Source organism: Anolis sagrei, chromosome X, assembly GCF_037176765.1.
Source record: "Anolis sagrei isolate rAnoSag1 chromosome X, rAnoSag1.mat, whole genome shotgun sequence".
Classification (NCBI taxonomy): Eukaryota; Metazoa; Chordata; class Lepidosauria; order Squamata; family Dactyloidae; genus Anolis; species Anolis sagrei.
The window spans coordinates 5,072,044-5,092,353 of record NC_090034.1 but is presented as its reverse complement, the minus strand read 5'-3'; the positions used below and the strand labels follow the sequence as shown (position 1 = coordinate 5,092,353).

General features: G+C 42.5%; 1 protein-coding gene across 1 annotated transcript; it reads right to left on the bottom strand.

Annotated features, from left to right (window-relative positions):
• Positions 1-380: 380 nt before the first annotated feature.
• Positions 381-20,105, bottom strand: LOC132780002 (actin, cytoplasmic 1). The gene is made up of 6 exons (XM_067461196.1): positions 19,983-20,105; positions 10,779-10,901; positions 6,589-6,828; positions 4,861-5,299; positions 4,561-4,742; positions 381-1,324 (listed from the first exon to the last, which is right to left on the bottom strand). The coding sequence occupies exons 2-6, from the start codon at positions 10,899-10,901 to the stop codon at positions 1,181-1,183; spliced, it is 1,128 nt and encodes a 375-aa protein (XP_067317297.1). The 5' UTR covers positions 19,983-20,105; the 3' UTR covers positions 381-1,180.
• Between the last annotated feature and the right edge of the window lie 205 nt (positions 20,106-20,310).

The following is a 20,310-nucleotide window of genomic DNA, read 5'->3' as shown; positions in this document are numbered from 1 at the left end:
AAGATGGGCTCAAAGCCAACCTTAAAAACTCTGGCATAGACACTGAGAACTGTGAAGCCCTGGCCCTTGAGCACTCCAGCTGGAGGTCAGCTGTGACCAGCAGTGCTGCAGAATTTGAAGAGGCACGAATGGAAGGCGAAAGGGAGAAGCGTGCCAAGAGGAAGGCGCGTCAAGCCAACCCCGACTGAGACCGCCTTCCACCTGGAAACTGATGCCCTCACTGCGGAGCAAGAATAGGGCTCCACAGCCACATACAGACCCACAAGAATATTGGAAGACAATCATCCTTGGAAAACAAGGGATCGCTTAAGGAAGTAAGTAAGTAATTCTCCGTTTGGAACCAATGCGCTTCAGAGCAGAAAGAGCCAAACAACAGGAAGTCTATTGTGTGCATCTTTATTTGAACCGTTCTTTTAGGTCAGTGTACAGTTCTGCCCCCACTGGATCCCGAATACATACTGGCACCAAATCTGTGTAAGGATTTCCCCCCCAAAGAAGAGGGAAGGGCTAACTGCAACAAGCCTTTGCGACTGGATTGTGAAGAAGAGAAACATATACAGCCCATCGTCATCATCATTTATTATTTGCTTGACCTAAAACGGGGAAGGGGAGGGAAATGGGATCAAAAGGGGGGGGGGTGGTTCGTTTGTTTGTTTTAAGGCGCAAGATACAGAAAGACACTTGTTGGATTTTCAACGATTCGCATGATTATTACAAGCAATCCTTCCCCAGAATTAAAACGTGTTTCCGCTCCTTCCAGAGCCAGGCTGTTTCGATGCCTCCCGACGGAGGCCCGGGGGGTTTAACTTCCTCTCAATGCACTACGAGACAATTATTATTATTTGGAATGACTATTTAAAAAAAAGGAAGAAGAAGAAGAAGAACACAAATGTACAATCAAAGTCCTCAGATGCATGGTAGAACTTTTTTTGGGGGGGACAGGGACATTTTCACTCTCTTTTATTATTATTTTTCTCTAAAGACTGCTGCTGCTGCTGCCAACTTTTTCACCGTTCCAGTTTTTATATCCTGAGTCAAGCGCCAAAAAAAAGAAAGGAAAAAAAACACAAATAAAGCCATGCCAAATCTCAACTCTTTTTTGTTTTTTAAACGCGCAATTATGGGGTTTTGTTTTGTTTTTTTGTCAAAAACCGTTATTATGGTAACTAGTCCTTTTTTTTTAGAAGCATTTGCGGTGGACGATGGAAGGTCCAGATTCGTCGTACTCTTGCTTGCTGATCCACATCTGCTGGAAGGTAGACAGCGAGGCGAGGATGGAGCCTCCGATCCAGACAGAGTATTTACGCTCCGGTGGGGCAATGATCTGCAAGGGAAGAAAGAAAGTGGGAGAAAGGGTCAGAAACATAGAATTGGAAGAGACCTCCTGGGCCATCCAGTCCAACCCCATTCTGCCAAGAAGCAGGAATATTGCATTCAAATCACCCCTGACAGATGGCCATTCAGCCTCTGCTTAAAAGCTTCCAAAGAAGGAGCCTCCACCACACTCCGGGGCAGAGAGTTCCACTGCTGAACGGCTCTCAAAGTCAGGAAGTTCTTCCTAATGTTCAGATGGAAACTCCTCTCTTGTAGTTTGAAGCCATTGCTCCATTGTGTCCTAGTCTCCAGGGCAGCAGAAATCAAGCTTGCTCCCTCCTCCTCCCTGTGGCTTCCTCTCACATATTTATACATGGCTATCATATCTCCTCTCAGCCTTCTCTTCTTCAGGCTAAACATGCCCAGCTCCTTAAGCCGCTCCTCATAGGGCTTGTTCTCCAGACCCTTGATCATTTGAGTCGCCCTCCTCTGGACACATTCCAGCTTGTCAATATCTCTCTTGAATTGTGGACACAATATTCCAGGTGTGGTCTAACCAAGGCAGAATAGAGCATGGGGAGCATGACTTCCCTGGATCTAGACACTAGGCTCCTATTGATGCAGGCCAAAATCCCATTGGCTTTTTTTGCCGCCACATCACATTCCTGGCTCATGTTGACCTTCCTGTCCATGAGGACTCAAAGATCTTTTTCACACATCCTGCTCTTGAGCCAGGCATCATTGTCCCCCATTCTGTATCTTTGCATTTCGTTTTTCCTGCCAAAGTGGAGTATCTTGCATTTGTCCCTGTTGAACTTCATTGTGTTAGTTTTGGCCTTTCATCTCTCTAATCTGTCGAGATCGTTTTGAATCCTGCTCCTGTCCTCTGGAGTCTTGGCTCTCCCTCCCAATTTGGTGTCGTCTGCAAACTTGATGATCCTGCCTTCTCGCCCTTCATCTAAGCCATTAATAAAGATGTTGAACAGGATCACTCTGACCAAACCAAAAGGTCATGAGTTCAAAGCCAGCCCGGGTTGGAGTGGGTTTCCAACCAATTGTGTAGCCTGTTGTCGACCTTTGCAACCCGAAGGACATTTGCATCTGTCAAGTAGGAAAATTAGGTACCACCTTAAAGGGTGGGGAGGCTAAATTAACTAATAATAATTTAAAAAATACTCCAGCAAAAAGCATGCGGGGAGTGCGGAAGTGCTTCATCAGCGTCGCAGATGGACGATGAAAGCGACAGCTCTCCTGGCGGCCAGAAAAAGTTAAATAGCCTCTGTCTATGTCTGTATACGTTGTATGTCAAAATTGGCATTGAATGTTTGCCATATATGTGTACACTGTATTCTGCCCTGAGTCCCCTGCGGGGTGAGAAGGGCGGAATATAAATACAGTAAATAAATAAATAAATCGATTTATTTAGTGCTTGTTTGTTTTAGCAATGAATATTGGCCACTTTGTTAAGGTAAAGGTTTCCCCTTGACATTAAGCCTAGTCATGTCAGACTCTGGAGGGCAATGCTCATCTCCATTTCTAAGCAAAAGAGCTGGTATTGTCCACAGACACCTCCAAGTTCATGTGGCCAGCATGACTGCATAGAGCACTGTTAACTTCCTGCTGAAGAGGTACCTATTGATCCACTCACACTTGTATGTTTTTGAACTGCTAGGTTGGCAGGAGCTGGGGCTAACTGCGGGAGTTCACCCCACTCCCCGGCTTCCAGCCGCCAACCTTCCGGTCAGCAGGTTGAGCAGCTCAGCGGTTTAACCCACTGCGCCACCGAGGGGCCAATTTGTTACCATTGTGGGAAACCACCCTGAGTCAAAGCAAGCCTTCCTTTGTGTGTGTGTATATATATATATCTGTGTGAGTATCTATCTGTATGTGTATATATATGTGAATGTGTATGTATATATAAATATATTTGTAAGTGTATATGTGTGTGTGAATATATCTGTATGTGCATATATATGTGTATATGTATGTGTATCTGTGTGAATATCTATCTGTATGTGTATATATATGTGAATGTGTATGTATATATATATTTGTAAGTGTATATATGTGTGTGAATATATCTGTATGTGTATATAAAATATATATCTTTTATATATATCCGTGTGAATATCTATCTGCATGTGTATATATATGTGAATCTGTATGTATATATAAATATATTTGTAAGTGTATATATGTGTGTGAATATATCTGTATGTGTATATATATGTGTGTATGTATGTGAATATATGTGTATATAAATATATATCTTTAAGTGTATATATATCCGTGTGAATATCTATCTGCATGTGTATATATATGTGAATGTGTATGTATATATAAATATATTTGTAAGTGTATATATGTGTGTGAATATATCTGTATGTGTATATATATGTGTGTATGTATGTGAATATATGTGTATATAAAATATATATCTTTAAGTGTATATATATCCGTGTGAATATATGTATATATATGTATGTATATATAAAGATATATATTTTATATGTGTATATAAAATATATATCTTTAAGTGTATATATATCCGTGTGAATATATGTATATATATGTATGTATATATAAAGATATATATTTTATATGTGTATATAAAATATATATCTTTAAGTGTATATATATCCATGTGAATATATGTGTATATGTGTGTGTATATATATACATATGTGAATATGTGTGCATATATAAATATATCTGTATATATATTATCTGTGTGAATATAAATCTGTATGTGTAAATATATGTGTATGTAGGTACATATATGTATGTGAATATGTGAGTGCATATAAAAATATATCTGTATATCTATCTATGTGAGCATATATATATATATATCTGTATGTGATTGTGTGTATATATAATTATATCTATATGTGACTATATATCTGTATGTGTGTATATATATATGTACATGTATATATATCTGAATATTTATCTGTATGTATATGTATACACATGCACACATAAATACACACATATATATACATGCACAAATATGTGTAAACACACATACACATATGTGTATGTATATATATATGTGCGTATTTATGTGTGTGCATGTGTATATGTGTTTTTGCCATATTTGTTGGAAACCGTCCCAAGTCCCTTCAGGGAGATAGAGTGGTCTATTAATAAAGATAGATAGATACGTTTTATTGATTGGCCTATTGGCCGTATCAAAACATTTAACTATTAATAAAGATGATGATGATGATGGTTATTCCTCACCTTGATTTTCATTGTGCTGGGAGCCAGGGCTGTGATCTCCTTCTGCATCCTGTCGGCGATGCCTGGGTACATGGTGGTGCCACCAGACAGGACGGTGTTGGCGTACAGGTCTTTGCGGATATCCACGTCGCACTTCATGATGGAGTTGAAGGTGGTTTCGTGGATGCCGCAGGACTCCATACCTGCCAGGAGAGAACAAAGGGAGACAATCGTTACCATCGCGTGATTGGGAACGCCTCCGCAGATATCTTCGCTCCCAAAATTCGGAGTGTTCATGTTCAAAGGTCTCTGGAAACTTACCCAAAAAGGATGGCTGGAAGAGGGCTTCCGGGCACCTGAACCGCTCGTTACCGATGGTGATGACCTGCCCGTCGGGGAGTTCGTAGCTCTTTTCCAGGGACGAGCTGGAAGCCGCTGTGGCCATCTCCTGCTCGAAGTCGAGCGCGACGTAGCAGAGCTTCTCCTTGATGTCGCGGACGATTTCCCTCTCGGCCGTGGTGGTGAAGCTGTAGCCTCTCTCGGTCAAGATCTTCATGAGGTAGTCGGTCAAGTCACGGCCAGCCAGGTCCAAGCGGAGGATGGCGTGGGGCAGGGCGTAGCCTTCGTAGATGGGCACGGTGTGGGTGACGCCATCGCCAGAGTCCATCACAATGCCGGTGGTGCGGCCGGAGGCGTAGAGGGACAGCACGGCCTGGATGGCCACGTACATGGCTGGGGTGTTGAAGGTCTCAAACATGATCTAGAAGAAGGGGACACAAAAGGCACAACAAACGACCGTCAAGGATGCGGCGGGCAACACGGGAAGGCATGCTTTGGACGAACCACGAAGATCAGCTCATGCCAAATCACACACAGATCCGTCCCACACCGTTGTTGTCAACGTTAAGGCTCTGTCTTGTATTGCGTCGCCTTATTCCCCGCCCGGTTATCTCACAATACAGGAATTGGTTATCCAAGTCACTCAAAACACAAGTCAAAGTTAGTTAGTCGGAAGGAGAAAACCATATGCTTCTGTGAAGACAGCAAGTCAAGGAGAAAAGAAAGCCAACAGATAAAAACCTTTCAGGTTCCAGCAAGAGAGATATTCAGACCAGAAAGGAAACCCCTGCAGAGATGAGCAAAAAGAGAAGGAAATGAACAAAAACAGAACAGAAGAAGGCACCCCTTCTTAAGAAATTATACAGCCAGTCTGGGCAAACTTCGGCCCTCCAGGTGTTTTGGACTTCAACTCCCGCAATTCCTAACAGGGTCTATTTCCTTTCCTTCACAGGGACGTAGTCTTTGGGAGTAAGGAATTCCAGACAGCCGGTATTTCCCGTAGAGGCAGACTGTCTGGAATCCCTTACTCCCAAAGACTACGTCCCTGTGAAGGAAAGGAAATAGACCCTGTTAGGATTTTTGGACTTCAACTCTCGCAATTCCTAACAGTCTCTATTTCTTTTCCTTCACAGGGGCGTAGTCTTTGGGAGTAAGGAATTCCAGACAGCCGGTATTTCCCTTAGAGGCAGACTGTCTGGAATCCCTTACTCCCAAAGACTACGTCCCTGTGAAGGAAAGGAAATAGACCCTGTTAGGATTTTTGGACTTCAACTCCCGCAATTCCTAACAGTCTCTATTTCTTTTCCTTCACAGGGGCGTAGTCTTTGGGAGTAAGGAATTCCAGACAACCGGTATTTCCCTTAGAGGCAGACTGTCTGGAATCCCTTACTCCCAAAGACTACGTCCCTGTGAAGGAAAGGAAATAGACCCTGTTAGGATTTTTGGACTTCAACTCCTGCAATTCCTAACAGTCTCTATTTCTTTTCCTTCACAGGGGCGTAGTCTTTGGGAGTAAGGAATTCCAGACAACCGGTATTTCCCTTAGAGGCAGACTGTCTGGAATCCCTTACTCCCAAAGACTACGCCCCTGTGAAGGAAAGGAAATAGACCCTGTTAGGAATTGCGGAAGTCCAAAACACCTGGAGGATCCAAGTTTGCCCAAACCTTTTAGTGTGTTTTGAAGTGAGACCTATGTACTTATGAGCCAACCTGTGTCATCTTTTCTCTGTTGGCTTTGGGGTTCAAGGGGGCCTCTGTCAGCAGCACGGGATGTTCTTCGGGGGCGACTCTCAGCTCGTTGTAGAAGGTGTGGTGCCAGATCTTCTCCATGTCATCCCAGTTGGTGACGATGCCGTGTTCGATGGGATACTTCAGGGTCAGGATGCCTCTTTTACTCTGCGCCTCGTCCCCCACGTAGCTGTCTTTCTGGCCCATGCCAACCATCACGCCCTAAAAGGAAGGAAGGAAAGAAAGAAAGGCGTTAGGACGGAAACAAGATTCCCAACTTTCTCTGAGTGGAATCACAACAAGTCCAAAAACCGCTCAAGGGAGACCAGAAAGTGGGGTATAGAATAACAATGTTTATGACGGTCCATAGACCCATCAGTAAAACCAAGTCATTAACAATTCTCCCATCTCAGGAGAAGTCTGTTGTATAAGATATATCTACATGGTTTAGGGTAGTCATGTGCATTTAGGGCAGTGGTTCTCAACCTGTGGGTCCCCAGGTGTTTTGGTCTACAGCTCCCAGAAATCCCAGCCAGTTTACCAGCTGTTGGGATTTCTGGGAGTGGAAGGCCAAAACATCTGTGGACCCAGAGATTGAGAACCACTGATTTAGGGTAAACCTTGATCTGTTTCGTGTCCTGGCTTTCAGTCAGGGCACTGATTCGATTTGGCTGAGCCTCCCGAAATCGGGCGGTCAGATATTTTGTTATTGGTGTCGAAAGATCGGTTTTCTTTTGACCCATTATTTGAGGGTGAGGGGGCCACTACACCTCTATGCACTCCTTACTCGGCACTTAGCTGCAGGCCCAAAGCATCGGATTGCCTGCAACCCAGTGCACCAAGTAAGGAGCACTCCTTAGCAGCTGCAGGCCCTGCCACGTAGGCCCAAAATCTGCACCTGTAGGCCCAAAGCTCCAAAGTGCCTGCAAACCGAGCTCCAAGTAAGGAGTGTTCTTTACTCAGCTGCAGGCCCAAAGTATCTGACTGCCTGCAGCCGAGTGAGCACCAAGTAAGGAGCACTCCTTAGCAGCTGCAGGCCCTGCCACGTAGGCCCAAAGTGCCAGGGTGCCTGCAAACCGAGCTCCGAGTAAGGAGTGCTCCTTACTCAGCACTCAGCTGTAGGCCCAAAGCATTGGATTGCCTGCAGCCCAGTGCTCAGCTATAGTCCCTGGTGCCTGCAGCCGAGCGAGCGCCAAGTAAGGAGCACTCCTTAGCAGCTGCAAGCCCTGCCACGTAGGCCCAAAGCGCCGGGGTGCCTGCAAACCGAGCTCCGAGTAAGGAGTGGTCCTTACTCAGCTGCAGGCCCAAAGCATTGGATGGCCCAGTGCTGAGTAGGTGATCCGCTGTAGTCCCTGGTGCCTGCAGCTGAGCGAGCGCCAAGTAAGGAGCGCTCCTTAGTAGCTGCAGGCCCTGCCACGTAGCCCAAAGTGCTAGGGTGCCTGCAAACCGAGCTCTGAGTAAGAAGTGCTCCTTACTCGGCACTCAACTGCAGTCCTTGGTGCCTGCAGCCAAGCAAGTGCCAAGTAAGGAGAGCTCCTTAGCAGCTGCAGGCCCTGCCACGTAGGCCCAAAATCTGCACCTGTAGGCCCAAAGCTCCAAGGTGCCTGCAAACTGAGCTCCAAGTAAGGAGTGCTCCTTACTCGGCACTTGGCTTCAGGCCCAAAGCATCGGATTGCCTGAAACCCAGTGCCGAGTAGGTGCTCGGCTGTAGTCCCTGATGCCTGCAGCCAAGCGAGTACCAAGTAAGGAGCACTCCTTAGCAGCTGCAAGCCCTGCCACATAGGCCCAAAGCATGGCCTGCAGTCAAGTGCCGAGTAAGGAGCACTCTTTACTCAGAGCTCGGTTTGCAGGCACCCTAGCGCTTTGGGCTTACAGGTGCAGGTTTTGGGCCTATGTGGCAGGGCCTGCAACTGCTAACAAGTGCTCCTTACTTGGCATTTGGCTGCAGGCCCCAGTGCTTTGGGCCTATGCGCATAGTTATCAATCCGAAAAGCAGGCTTGGAGCCAGTACCTGCTCCTTTCTGCCTTTCGTATCGAATTTATTTTCATTCCAGGAGACCTTTCAGTTTTGGAGTGGACAGAACGAAACAGAAACACGAATCAAATGAATGAGACTAATTTCAGACTAGTTTCAACTAACTCCTATTGGAGATGTTTTGCTTTCTCAGCCTTGTTGCCACTGCGAGGCAGTTTGCACAATCAGAGCCACCCTGTGGCACTTGTCCTCTAAAAGACATCTAACGATCCTCTGCATATGGGCTATGGCTGGTCATGCGGGACAGGCTCGGATATGGAAGTTGGCTACGTTGCACTGTGTAGCAGCAGCACTGCAATAAAATGTTTTCTATTGTTTCGATTTCTTTTCCCTCCACAGGGACATAGTCTTTGGGAGAAAGGAGTTCCAGACAGCCTGCCTCTTTGCAGCTCAGAGGGAAGGAGTCTGCAATATTTAGTCACTGCAAGGCTTTTTGGGTATCCACATGTCTTCAATGGCTCCCTGTATGGTAAATTTAGGACTCTGGGGGAGCATGGTGAATTTGAGCGGGCTCAGGGCAATCTCCCACAACCTTTGCTTCAGAACCCTTATCTGTTTGAAGCAAGGATGAATGTTGCAATTAGCAAACTTGATTAGCATTGAGTAGCCATGAAGTTTGCAAAGTTAATCAGTGAGGGTATCTGAGCCCCCGGTGGCGCAGTGGGTTAAACCGCCGAGCTGCTGAACTTGCTGACTGAAAGGCTAGCAATTCAAATCTTGGAGAGCAGGGTGAGCTCCCGCTGTTAGCCCCAGCTTCTGCCAACCAAGCAGTTCAAAACATGTAAATGCGAGTAGATCAATAGGTATCGCTTCGGCAGGAAGCTAACAGCGCTCCATGCAGTCATGCTGGCCCAATGATTTTGGAGGTGTCTACGGACAACACCGGCTCTTTGGCTTAGAAATGGAGATGAGAACCACCCCAGAGCCCGACACAATTGGACTTAAGGTCAAGGTAAAACCTTTCTCTACTTTACTATCTGTATAGAGGTAGTGAAGCAAGTGATGTGTATCCATCTATCCCTGTGGAATAATGTCCAGGATGGGAGAATAAACCTTTATCTGTTTGAAGCAACTGTAAATGTTGGAATTAGGAAGCTTGATTAGCACTGAATAGCCTTGAAGTTTGCAAAGTCAATCAGTGAGGGTATCTGCAAAGTAGTGAAGCAAACTTTGTGGTGTGTGTGTGTATTCCTGTGGAATGAAGTCCAGGGTGGGACCCTTATCTGTTTGAAGCAAGTGTGATTGTTGCAACAAGCAAGCTTGATTAGCACTGAGTAGCCATGAAGTTTGCAAAGTCAATCAGTGAGGGTATCTGCATAGAAGTATCGAAGCAAGCAGTGTGTGTGTGTATATATATATATTCCTGTGGAATGATGTCCAGGGTGGGAGAAAGAACCCTTATCTGTTTGAAGCAAGTGTGATTGTTGCAACGAGCAAGCTTGATTACCACTGAGTAGCCATTAAATTTGCCAAGTCAGTCAGTGAAGGTATCTGCATAGAAGTAGTGAAGTAGTGTGTGTATCCCTGTGGAACAATGTGGGAGAAAGAACACTTATGTATTTCAAGCAAGCGTGTATGTTGCAATTGGCCATCTTGATTAGTATTGAGTAGCCTTGCAGCTGCAAAGTCAATCAGTAAGGGTATTTGCATAGTCAGCCTGTCTGTTGTTGCCTAGAGGCATACTTTCTTTGTTTGGGAGGTGTTAACTGGCACTAGAATTTGCTGTGATTGGGAGAAAGACTCACTTTCGAGCTCAGAGCTGCTTCAAATCCAAGTTCGACTCAATGTGCCAGTCGAGTAAAAACGACGGCTAATAGGAACTAGTGCAACTGAAGACATGTGTAGATATGGATTGTAGGTTTTTCCAGGTTATATGGCCATGTTCTAGAGGCATTTTCTCCTGACGTTTTGCCTGCATCTGTGGCAAGCATCCTCAGAGGTAGTGAGGATGCTTGCCATAGATGCAGGCGAAACGTCAAGAGAAAATACCTCTAGAACATGGCCATATAACCCGGAAAAACCTACAACAACCCAGTGATTCCGGCCATGAAAGCCTTCGACAATGTGTAGATATGTTTTCCAGACTAGACAGAGATCTGGATTAAATTTTGCATGCAGATGGGTCATTGAGACATACCTGGTGCCTGGGGCGGCCGACGATGGACGGGAACACCGCGCGAGGGGCATCATCCCCGGCAAAGCCAGCCTTGCACATTCCGGAGCCGTTGTCAACCACGAGCGCAGCGATATCATCATCCATCTTTGGAAAGAGAAAGAAAAAAAGATAAAATTATGAGAAATTCAGATTTCTTTCTGCCTTATAGAAGCACAGGCCAACTTTGGCCCTCTGGGTGTTTTGGACGAGGCTCTATTTCATTTCCCTCACAGGGGTGTAGTCGTTGGGAGTAAGGAATTCCAGACAGTCAGCTTCTTACCACTTCTCTGATGGACATACCGGCTGTTAGGGATTGTGGGAGTTGCTTTAGACCAGGGGTCCCCAAACTACGGCCCGCGAGTCACTTCCGGCCTGCCAAGGGCCCTTATCCGGCCCGCGGAGGAGGAGCACCCCCCCCCCACACAGTGCCCCTCCGTTGGCTGGCTCACGCTATCCGTCAGGCCCGATGGACAGCGTGAGCCAGTCAAGGGAGGCTGCTCCGCGTGGTCTACTTGCGTGTAAAGCACCTTGCGAGGTGCTTTACTCGCAAGTAGGCCACGCGGGCCTGCTGCCCCCTTGGCAGGCTCACGCTATCCGTCAGGCCCAGTGGACAGCGTGAGCCAGCCAAGGGAGGCTGCCCCGTGCTCCATGCAGTCATGCCGGCCACATGACCTTGGAGGTGCCTATGGACAACACCGGCTCTTCGACTTAGAAATGCAGATGAGCACCACACCCCAGAGTCAGACACGACTGGACTTCATGTCAGATGAAAACCTTTAACCAGGAAAATTGGGTGGGAGAAAGAACTCTTGTCTGTTGGAGTTAGGTATGAATGTTTCAATTAGCCACCTTGATTGCCATTTCATAGCTTGACAGTTTTTTTAGGGAGAATCCTTTGTTGAGAGGTGATTAGCTGGCCCTGATTGTTTCTTGTCTGGAGTTCCCCCGTGTTTGAGTGTTGTTCTTTACTTACAGTTATAGTTTTCTGTCATTTGTGGGTTTCAGAATGCTCTTTAATTGTACTGAACTATAAATCCCAGTAACTACAAATCCCAAATGACAAAATCAGGGTTTTTTTGAGTGGAGGACATAAATTGGACTGTTAGGTGTCTTGTGTCCAAATTTGGTGTCAATTCCCCCAGAGGTTTTTGAGTGCTGATGGTAGCAAGAACTAACATTACATTTTTATTTATATAGATGCAGATATATAGATGCCTTATAGAAGCACAGGCTCTATTTTATTTCCCTCACAGGGGCGTAGTCTTTGGGAGTAAGGAATTCCAGACAGTTAGCTTCTTATCACCTCTCTGATGGAAATACCAGCTGTTGGGGATTGTGGGAGCTGCTTTAGACTAAGCTGGAAAGAGATGGTGCTGTTAGTAGAAGGGATCACCCCACCCACTTCCGGCCCCGGCTTCCTGTTTTGTCGTTCTCGTGCGCACTTCTTCCCGCCGCCAGGAGAGGGAGCCAATGCCGCGCAGCATCCCTCCCGAATGGGGACAAAGGAAGTCCTCCTCTCCAGTCCCATGTTATTACCATAAAAGGCAATGGTTAGAAGAGCAAGGCAGGAAGGATCTCCAGGCAGCTTTCGTCCCACCCACTTTTTTTCTCTTGCAAGGGAAAGAGGAGGAGGGCGGATGAGGATGATGAGACATCTGCCTGGAAGCCACGCCCAGGGACATGAGAGAGAGAGAGAAAGAGGACCTCAATGGGGGCAAAAGCAGAATTAGGGCACCATCTCACTCTTTCCACGCCCTTTCTAGGGTTTTGCAAAAAAAAGGGAAGCGCCCTGCAACTTGCTCGTCTTGCAAACCAAGTTTGGCTGCAACCAAACCCGCTCGAACGCCAAAACGAACGAAACTAAGCTTTGCAAGAGTCAATTTCTGACCCTTTCCACCCACATTTTATATACAACATGACTTAATACATTGACAGATTAAGTAGGGTTTTAAGGGGGACGCAGATACATTTCCAGACCCTTTCCCCCCACCTTTTATTTATGGCAAACTGAGTATTGACGTGCAATGGAGGAAAATAGTTCTGGCTTTGCAATGAAAACACCTTTTGGTTAGGTTCAGGAATTTAGTTCATTTATTATCTATATCTATATATAATTTGTTATTGTAAATTATAATAGTTCTGGCTTTGCAATGAAAACACCTTTGGTTAGGTTTAGGTATTTAGTTCATTTAATATTATCTATATCTATCTATATATATATAAATTTATTATTATAAATAATCATAATATGCAATGGGGTAAAACTTTGCAAAAAAAGAGCTTTGGTTAGGTTTAGGAATTTAGTTCATTTATTATATATATATATATATATATATATATATATAATTTATTATTATAAATAATAATAATATGCAATGGGGGAAATAGTTCTGCTTTGCAATGAAAACACTTTTGGTTAGGTTTAGGAATTTAGTTCATTTATTATTATCTATATAGATATATAATTTATTATTATTATAAATTATAAATAAATAATAATGTGCAATGGGGAAATGGTTCTACTTTGCAATAAGAACACATTTGATTAGGTTTAGGAATTTAGTTCATTTATTATTATCTATATATAGAGAAATATAATTAATTATTATTATTATAAATTATAAATAAATAATAATGTGCAATGGGGGAAAATAGTTCTGCTTTGCAATGAAAACACCTTTGGTTAGGTTTAGGAATTTATTTCATTTATTATTATCTATATATAGAGAGATATATAATTAATAATAATATAATAATACTGATAAGCTTCTGAAACCTTTCCCCCACAATTTATTATTATTATTATTATTATTATTATTATTATTATTATTATTAAGAATATACAATACTAATAATATTATTATATTTCCCCACCTTTTACTTATGGCAAATTGAGTTTTGATGTGCAATGGAGGAAATAATCTATAGAGAAATATATTAATTTGGGAAAATTGGAGGAGATTGGAGGATATCGTTCTGATTTGCAATGAAAACACCTTTGGTTAGGTTCAGGAATTTAGTTCAAGTATTACAATAAATGTATATAATTTATACTAACAATAATAAATAATAATATAATATAGAATACTAATTAATAATAAGCTTCTGAACCCTTTCCCCCACCTTTTATTTGTGGAAAAATGAGGATAGACATGCAATGGAGTAAAATAATAATATGAGAGCCGTTCAGCAGTGGAACTCTCTGCCCCGGAGTGTGGTGGAGGCTCCTTCTTTGGAAGCTTTTAAGCAGAGGCTGGATGGCCATCTGTCAGGAGTGATTTGAATGCAATATTCCTGCTTCTTGGCAGAATAGGGTTGGACTGGATGGTCCATGAGGTCTCTTCCAACTCTGTGATTCTATGTTATAATATTTAATACTAATTAATAAGCTTCCAAAACCCTTTGCCCCACCTTTTATTTATGGCAAATTGAGGATAGACGTGCAATGGAGGAAATAATCTATACAGAAGTATATAATTTGGGGAAATTAAGAGGAAGGGGGTTGGAGTAAACAGTTCTGCTTTGCAATGAAAAATTCTTTGCTTAGGTTCAGGAATTTAGTTTTATTTATTTATTTAATGCATTTTAGTGGTTTCAAAATAGGCAACAATTCAATGCTGCATTAAACATAAAACATATTAATTAAATAGGCTGTTAAAAATTGCACATAGACCCCAAATCATAATCCAGAAGCTGTTTCAATTAGTTAAATTCCATTCACTTCACAGCTATATGTTGCCTTGTAACTACTCTCCCCAAACGGTTCAAATATATAGTATATAATAATAGTTTATAATATACTAATAGTATATAATAATTAGTGATTAGTAATACTATGAGTGAACCAAGGGTACAGCTGTGATGTATTTAAAAACACAAAGTTTACAAATTTGGCAATATATTAATATATAATAATATGAATATATAATATATAACATAATATAATCATATTAATATATAGTATTATATATAATACTAATATACACTATAACATATAATAAAATTATGATAGTTATATTATTATTATTATTATTATTATTAAAATTAAAATAAAATTAGTTAATTTCAGGAATGTGCTGTGCAATTAATTTGATACATTTATGGTATCAGGAGCAAACCAAGGGGTACAGTTGTGATGTTTTTAAATAATAATAATAATAGTAATATTTATTTATACCCTGCCACCATCTCCCCAGTAGTTTAAAAGCTTGGCATTATATTAATATGTAATACTAATATAATAATAATAATAATATATAGAATATGATAACACAATAATAATATAATATAATCATATATATATATATATATATATATATAATACATATAATACTAATATATAACACATAATAAAATTATAATAGTTATACTAATATTAATAAAATTATAATAGTAATAATAATAATATAAAAATACTTAATCTCAGGAACGCGCTGTGCAATTAATTCCCGTATTTCCAAAAATAATAGTATATTAATATGCAATACTAATATATAATAATACCAATATATAATAACACAATAATATAATCATAACCATATAAATATATATATAATACATATAATACTAATATATAACATAATAAAATTATAAGTTATAATAATATTAATAAAATTATAATAGTAATAATAATAATAATATAAAAATACTTAATCTCAGGAACGCGCTATGCAATTAATTCCCTGATTTCCAAAAATAATAGTATATTAATATGCAATACTAATATATAATAATACCAATATATAATAACACAATAATATAATCATAACCATATAAATATATATATAATACATATAATACTAATATATAACATAATAAAATTATAAGTTATAATAACATTAATAAAATAATAATAATAATAATAATATGTAATCTCAGGAACGCGCTATGCAATTAATTCCGATTTCCAAAAATAATAGTTTATAATATGCTCTATTTATGCCCCACCTGTCTCTCTGTATGCATGTATATATATAGAGAGAGAGAGAGAGAGCAATTAGCTGCAGTGCAATCAAGGAGGACAGTCTTTTCTTATTAATGCATCTAAAAATATAAGGCCAAGCAAAAATATGTTGTCCCAGCCAAGCAGATTTTGCATTTCCGAAACCATAATAATACATATTATATGATTTGAAGGCTGCATTGAGGATCTGCAAAGACAAAGAGCCCCCCCCCCAATATCTTGCCCTTCAGAGACCCCCTCCCCAAAAGGGAGCCTTGGAGGAAACAAAGGGGCTGCCTGGAAGCCCCGCCCACTTCACAGGCCCCCTCCCCTCCCATGTGCTCTGCATAGGATACAATGGGAAAGGGAGGCTTCCCCCACCGGAAGTGGCCCCCACCTTCCCTCTCTCCATCTGGTGTCACGCCCTATCAAGTCTGGGGGGCTGAGAGGAGGCAAGCAGCCCCTCCTTTTGTGCTCAGCAAGGAAATGCCTGCTTTTGGGGGGGATTTTGAGACAGAAATGGGGGAAGGAAGTGTCCCCAGTCCCCTTCTTTGCTAAAGCAATGCAAATGCAAGGAAACAGACCCCAAAGTTGGGGGGAAAATGTGCACTTTGGAACAGAAATGGGCAAGGAAGTGTCCCCAGTTCCATTCTTTGCTAAAGCAATGCAAATGCAAGGAAATAGACCCCAAAGTTGGAGGGAAAATGTGGTTTTTGGAAAGGAAATGGGCAAGGAAGTGTTCCTAGTTCCCTTATTTGCTAAAGTAATGCAAATGCAAGGAAATAGACCCCAAAATAGAGAGGAAAAGGTGCTTTTTGGAAAGGAAATGGGCAAGGAAGTGTCCCCAAGTTTCCTTGCTTTGCTCAAGGAAACAAACCCCAAAATAGATGGGAAAATGTGCTTTTTTGAAGTAAATTGGGTAAGGAAGTGTCCCCAGTTCCTTTATTTGCTAAACCAATGCAAATGCAAGGAAACAGACCCCAAAATAGAGAGGAAAAGGTGCTTTTTGGAAAGGAAATGGGGTAATGAAGTGTTCCTAGTCCCCTTCTTTGCTAAAGTAATGTAAATGCAAGGAAATAGACCCCAAAATAGAGAGGAAAATGTGCTTTTTGGAAAGGAAATGGGCAAGAAAGTGTCCCCAGTTCCCTTGCTTTGCCAAAACAATGCAAATGCAAGGAAATAAACCCCGAAGTTGGGGGGAAATTTGCTAAAGTAATGCAAATGCAAGGAAACAAATCCCAAAATAGAGAGGAAAGGGTGCTTTTTGGAAAGGAAATGGGCAAGGAAGTGTCCCCAACTCCTTTCCTTGCTAAAGTAATGCAAATGCAAGGAAATAAACCCCAAAATAGAGGAAAAGGTGCTTTTTGGAACAGAAATGGGCAAGTGTCCCCTTGCTTTGCTAAAACAATGCAAATGCAAGGAAATAGACCCCAAAAGAGAGAGGAAAATGTGCTTTTTGGAGAGGAAATGGGCAAGGAAGTGTCCCCAACTCCTTTCCTTGCTAAAGCAATGCAAATGCAAGGAAATAGACCCCCAAAAAGAGGAAAAGGTGCTTTTTGGAAGGGAAATGGGGTAAGGAAGTGTCCCCAGTTCCCTTCCTTGCTAAAGTAATGCAAATGCAAGGAAACAGACCCCAAAGTAGAGGGAAAAAGGGACTCCTTGCAAGGTTTTGTGGCTTTTTTGCAGCAGCAACAATCCTCTTAGGCCTTAAGAGCAGATTAGGAGCCTGGCCGGAAATCCATCCTCTCACAAACACACAAGAGACAGCATTGTGTGCATGCACAGGAAGCAAGGAAAATGCAATGCATGGTCAGGGTGCCCAACTGTCCTTCAAATTGGGTCTCACATTCTTCTGATGTGAGGAAGTAGGCCCAACTCAAGGAATTTCTCTCCTTTTCCCCATTTTGCAAGGCTTCCCAAACCTGGAAAAGGTTCTGCCAGTTTGCAAGGAAAGGGAGGCTTGGAAGTTGGCAAGGCGTGCATCTTTCTGGTCTCCAATTCTGCAAATTCTCCATCTATGTGCATGCAAGTACCAGTATTTATTTATCTCTATGTTCTCTCTGCATCCATGCCAAATCTAACTGAAACAAGCCTAGGATGGAACTCATTGGGGTCTTATTGCAAGACACACTGAACAGTCAATTCTCAAGCTGCCTCTAAGCTCAAAAATCCGGATTATAAAGCAGTGTGGACTCCTGCCATTAGGGCAGGACCGATAAGACACATTGAGTAGTCATTCAAACTGGATCTGCCTTATCAAACTCCGGATTATCTTTGATCCGGATTATATACCAGTGAGGACTCCTACCATTAGGACAAAACCCATAAGATACATTGAATACTCCTTGAAACTGTGACTACCTCAATAAAATCCGGATTATCTTTGAACCGGATTATACAGCAGTATGGACACCTACCATTAGGGCGTTGTTGCCCTAAGAGACACATTGAAGACTCCTTTCTCAGGCTGGGTCTACTTTAAGAAATTCGGATTATCTTTGAACCGGATTATACAGAAGTGTGGACTCCTACCATCAGGGCGTTATTGCCTTTTCATATTTAAGACACACTGACCACTCCTTTCTCAAGATGGGTCTACTTTAAGAAATCCGGATTATCTTTGAACCGGATTATACAGCAGTGTGGACTCCTTACAATTAGGGAAGTGTTGTCTTTTTATATTCCAAAAGGACAACGAACACGCATTACCCGGTTTTTTAAAATCCGAATTATATGGCAGTGTGGACTCCCAACAATCCGCTTCAAAGTGGATTTGAATGCATGCAGCCTTGGCAACGACTCTCTACCATACTAATACATAGGGGTTTTGATGAGATATGTTACAAGACAAAATCCGGATTATGTTGCAGTGTGGACTCCCAATAATCCGCTCCAAAGTGGATTTGAAAGCATGAAGCCTTGACAATGACTTTCTACCATACTAATACACAGGCAGGGCGTGGATAGATAGGGTTACAAGACAAAATCCGGGTTATGTGGCAGTGTGGGGTCCCAATAATCCGCTCCAAAGTGGTTTTGAAAGCATGCAGCCTTGGCAACGACTGTCTACGATACTAATACACAGGCAGGGCGTGGATAGATAGGGTTACAAGACAAGCTTTGTTAAAATGTTACACGACAAAATCTGGATTATATGGCAGTGTGGACTCCCAATAATCCGCTTCAAAGTGGATTTGAAATCATGAAGCCTTGGCAACGACTCTCTACCATACTAACACACAGACAGGGCTTTGATAAGATGTTACAAGACAAAATCCGGATTATGTGGTCGTGTGGACTCCCAATAATCCGCTTCAAAGTGGATTTTAAAGCATGCAGCCTTAGCAATGACTGTCTACTATACTAATACACAGGCAGGGCGTAGATAGATAGGATTACAAGACAAGCGTTGATAAGATGTTACAAGACAAAACCCGGATTATGTGGCAGTGTGGACTCCCAATAATCCGTTTCAAAGCGGATTTGAAACCATGCCGCCTTGGCAACGACTCTCTACTATACTAATACACAGGCAGGTCGTTGATATATAAGTTACAAGACATATCTATAGAGAAATGTGATAAATAGGTTATATGACAATCCGGATTATGTGGCAGTGTGGACTCCCAATAATCCGCTTCAAAGTGGATTTGAAAGCATTCAGACTTGGCAACGACTCTCTACTATACTAATACACAGGCAGGGCTTTGGTAAGACGTTACAAGACAAAATCCGGATTATGTTGCAGTGTGGACTCCCAATAATCCGCTTCAAAGTGGATTTGAAACCATGCAACCTTGGTAAGGACTCTCTACTATACTAATACACAGGCAGGGCGTGGATAGATAGGCAACATGAAAAATCCGGATTGTTACAAGACAAAACCGGATTATGTGGCAGTGTGGACTCCCAATAATCCGCTTCAAAGTGGATTTCAAAGCATGAAGCCTTGACAATGACTCTCTACCATACTAACACAGAGGCAGGGCGTGGATAGGTTACAAGACAAAATCCGGATTATATGGCAGTATGGACCCCCAATAATCCGCTTCAAAGTGGGATTTGAAACCATGCAACCTTGATAAGGACTCTCTACTATACTATTATACAGGCAGGGCGTGGATAGATAGGTTACAAGACATATATAGAGAGAGATATTTCCAATCCGCATTAAGAACCCGCATTAAACTCCCTGCCACATTGCAAACCTCTCTAAACCCAAGGGAAAAAACAGGCTTACTTACTTTTGGAGGAGTGGTGAGGGTCTGCCTTGGAGAATAAGAGTACTAAAGAGGAGGAGATGGAGAAGGGGGCGTCCAGACGAGGCCGGGTATCGCGGGATAGGCGAGTGCGAGCGGGCGTCCACGCGCGGCGGGGTTTTATACGGGCTCGGCGGCTGCGCTCGCGCCATATAAGGCCACTTTCGGAACGGCGCCCGCTGATTGGCTGCTCCCTCCTTCCCTCCCATTGCAGCACAAGCCTGGGCCGGCCCCCGCCTCCTCCTCCTCCCAGGCTGCAAAGGAAGAAAGGAAGGAAGGAAGAGCAGTGCAGCTTGCATGGCACACACACACA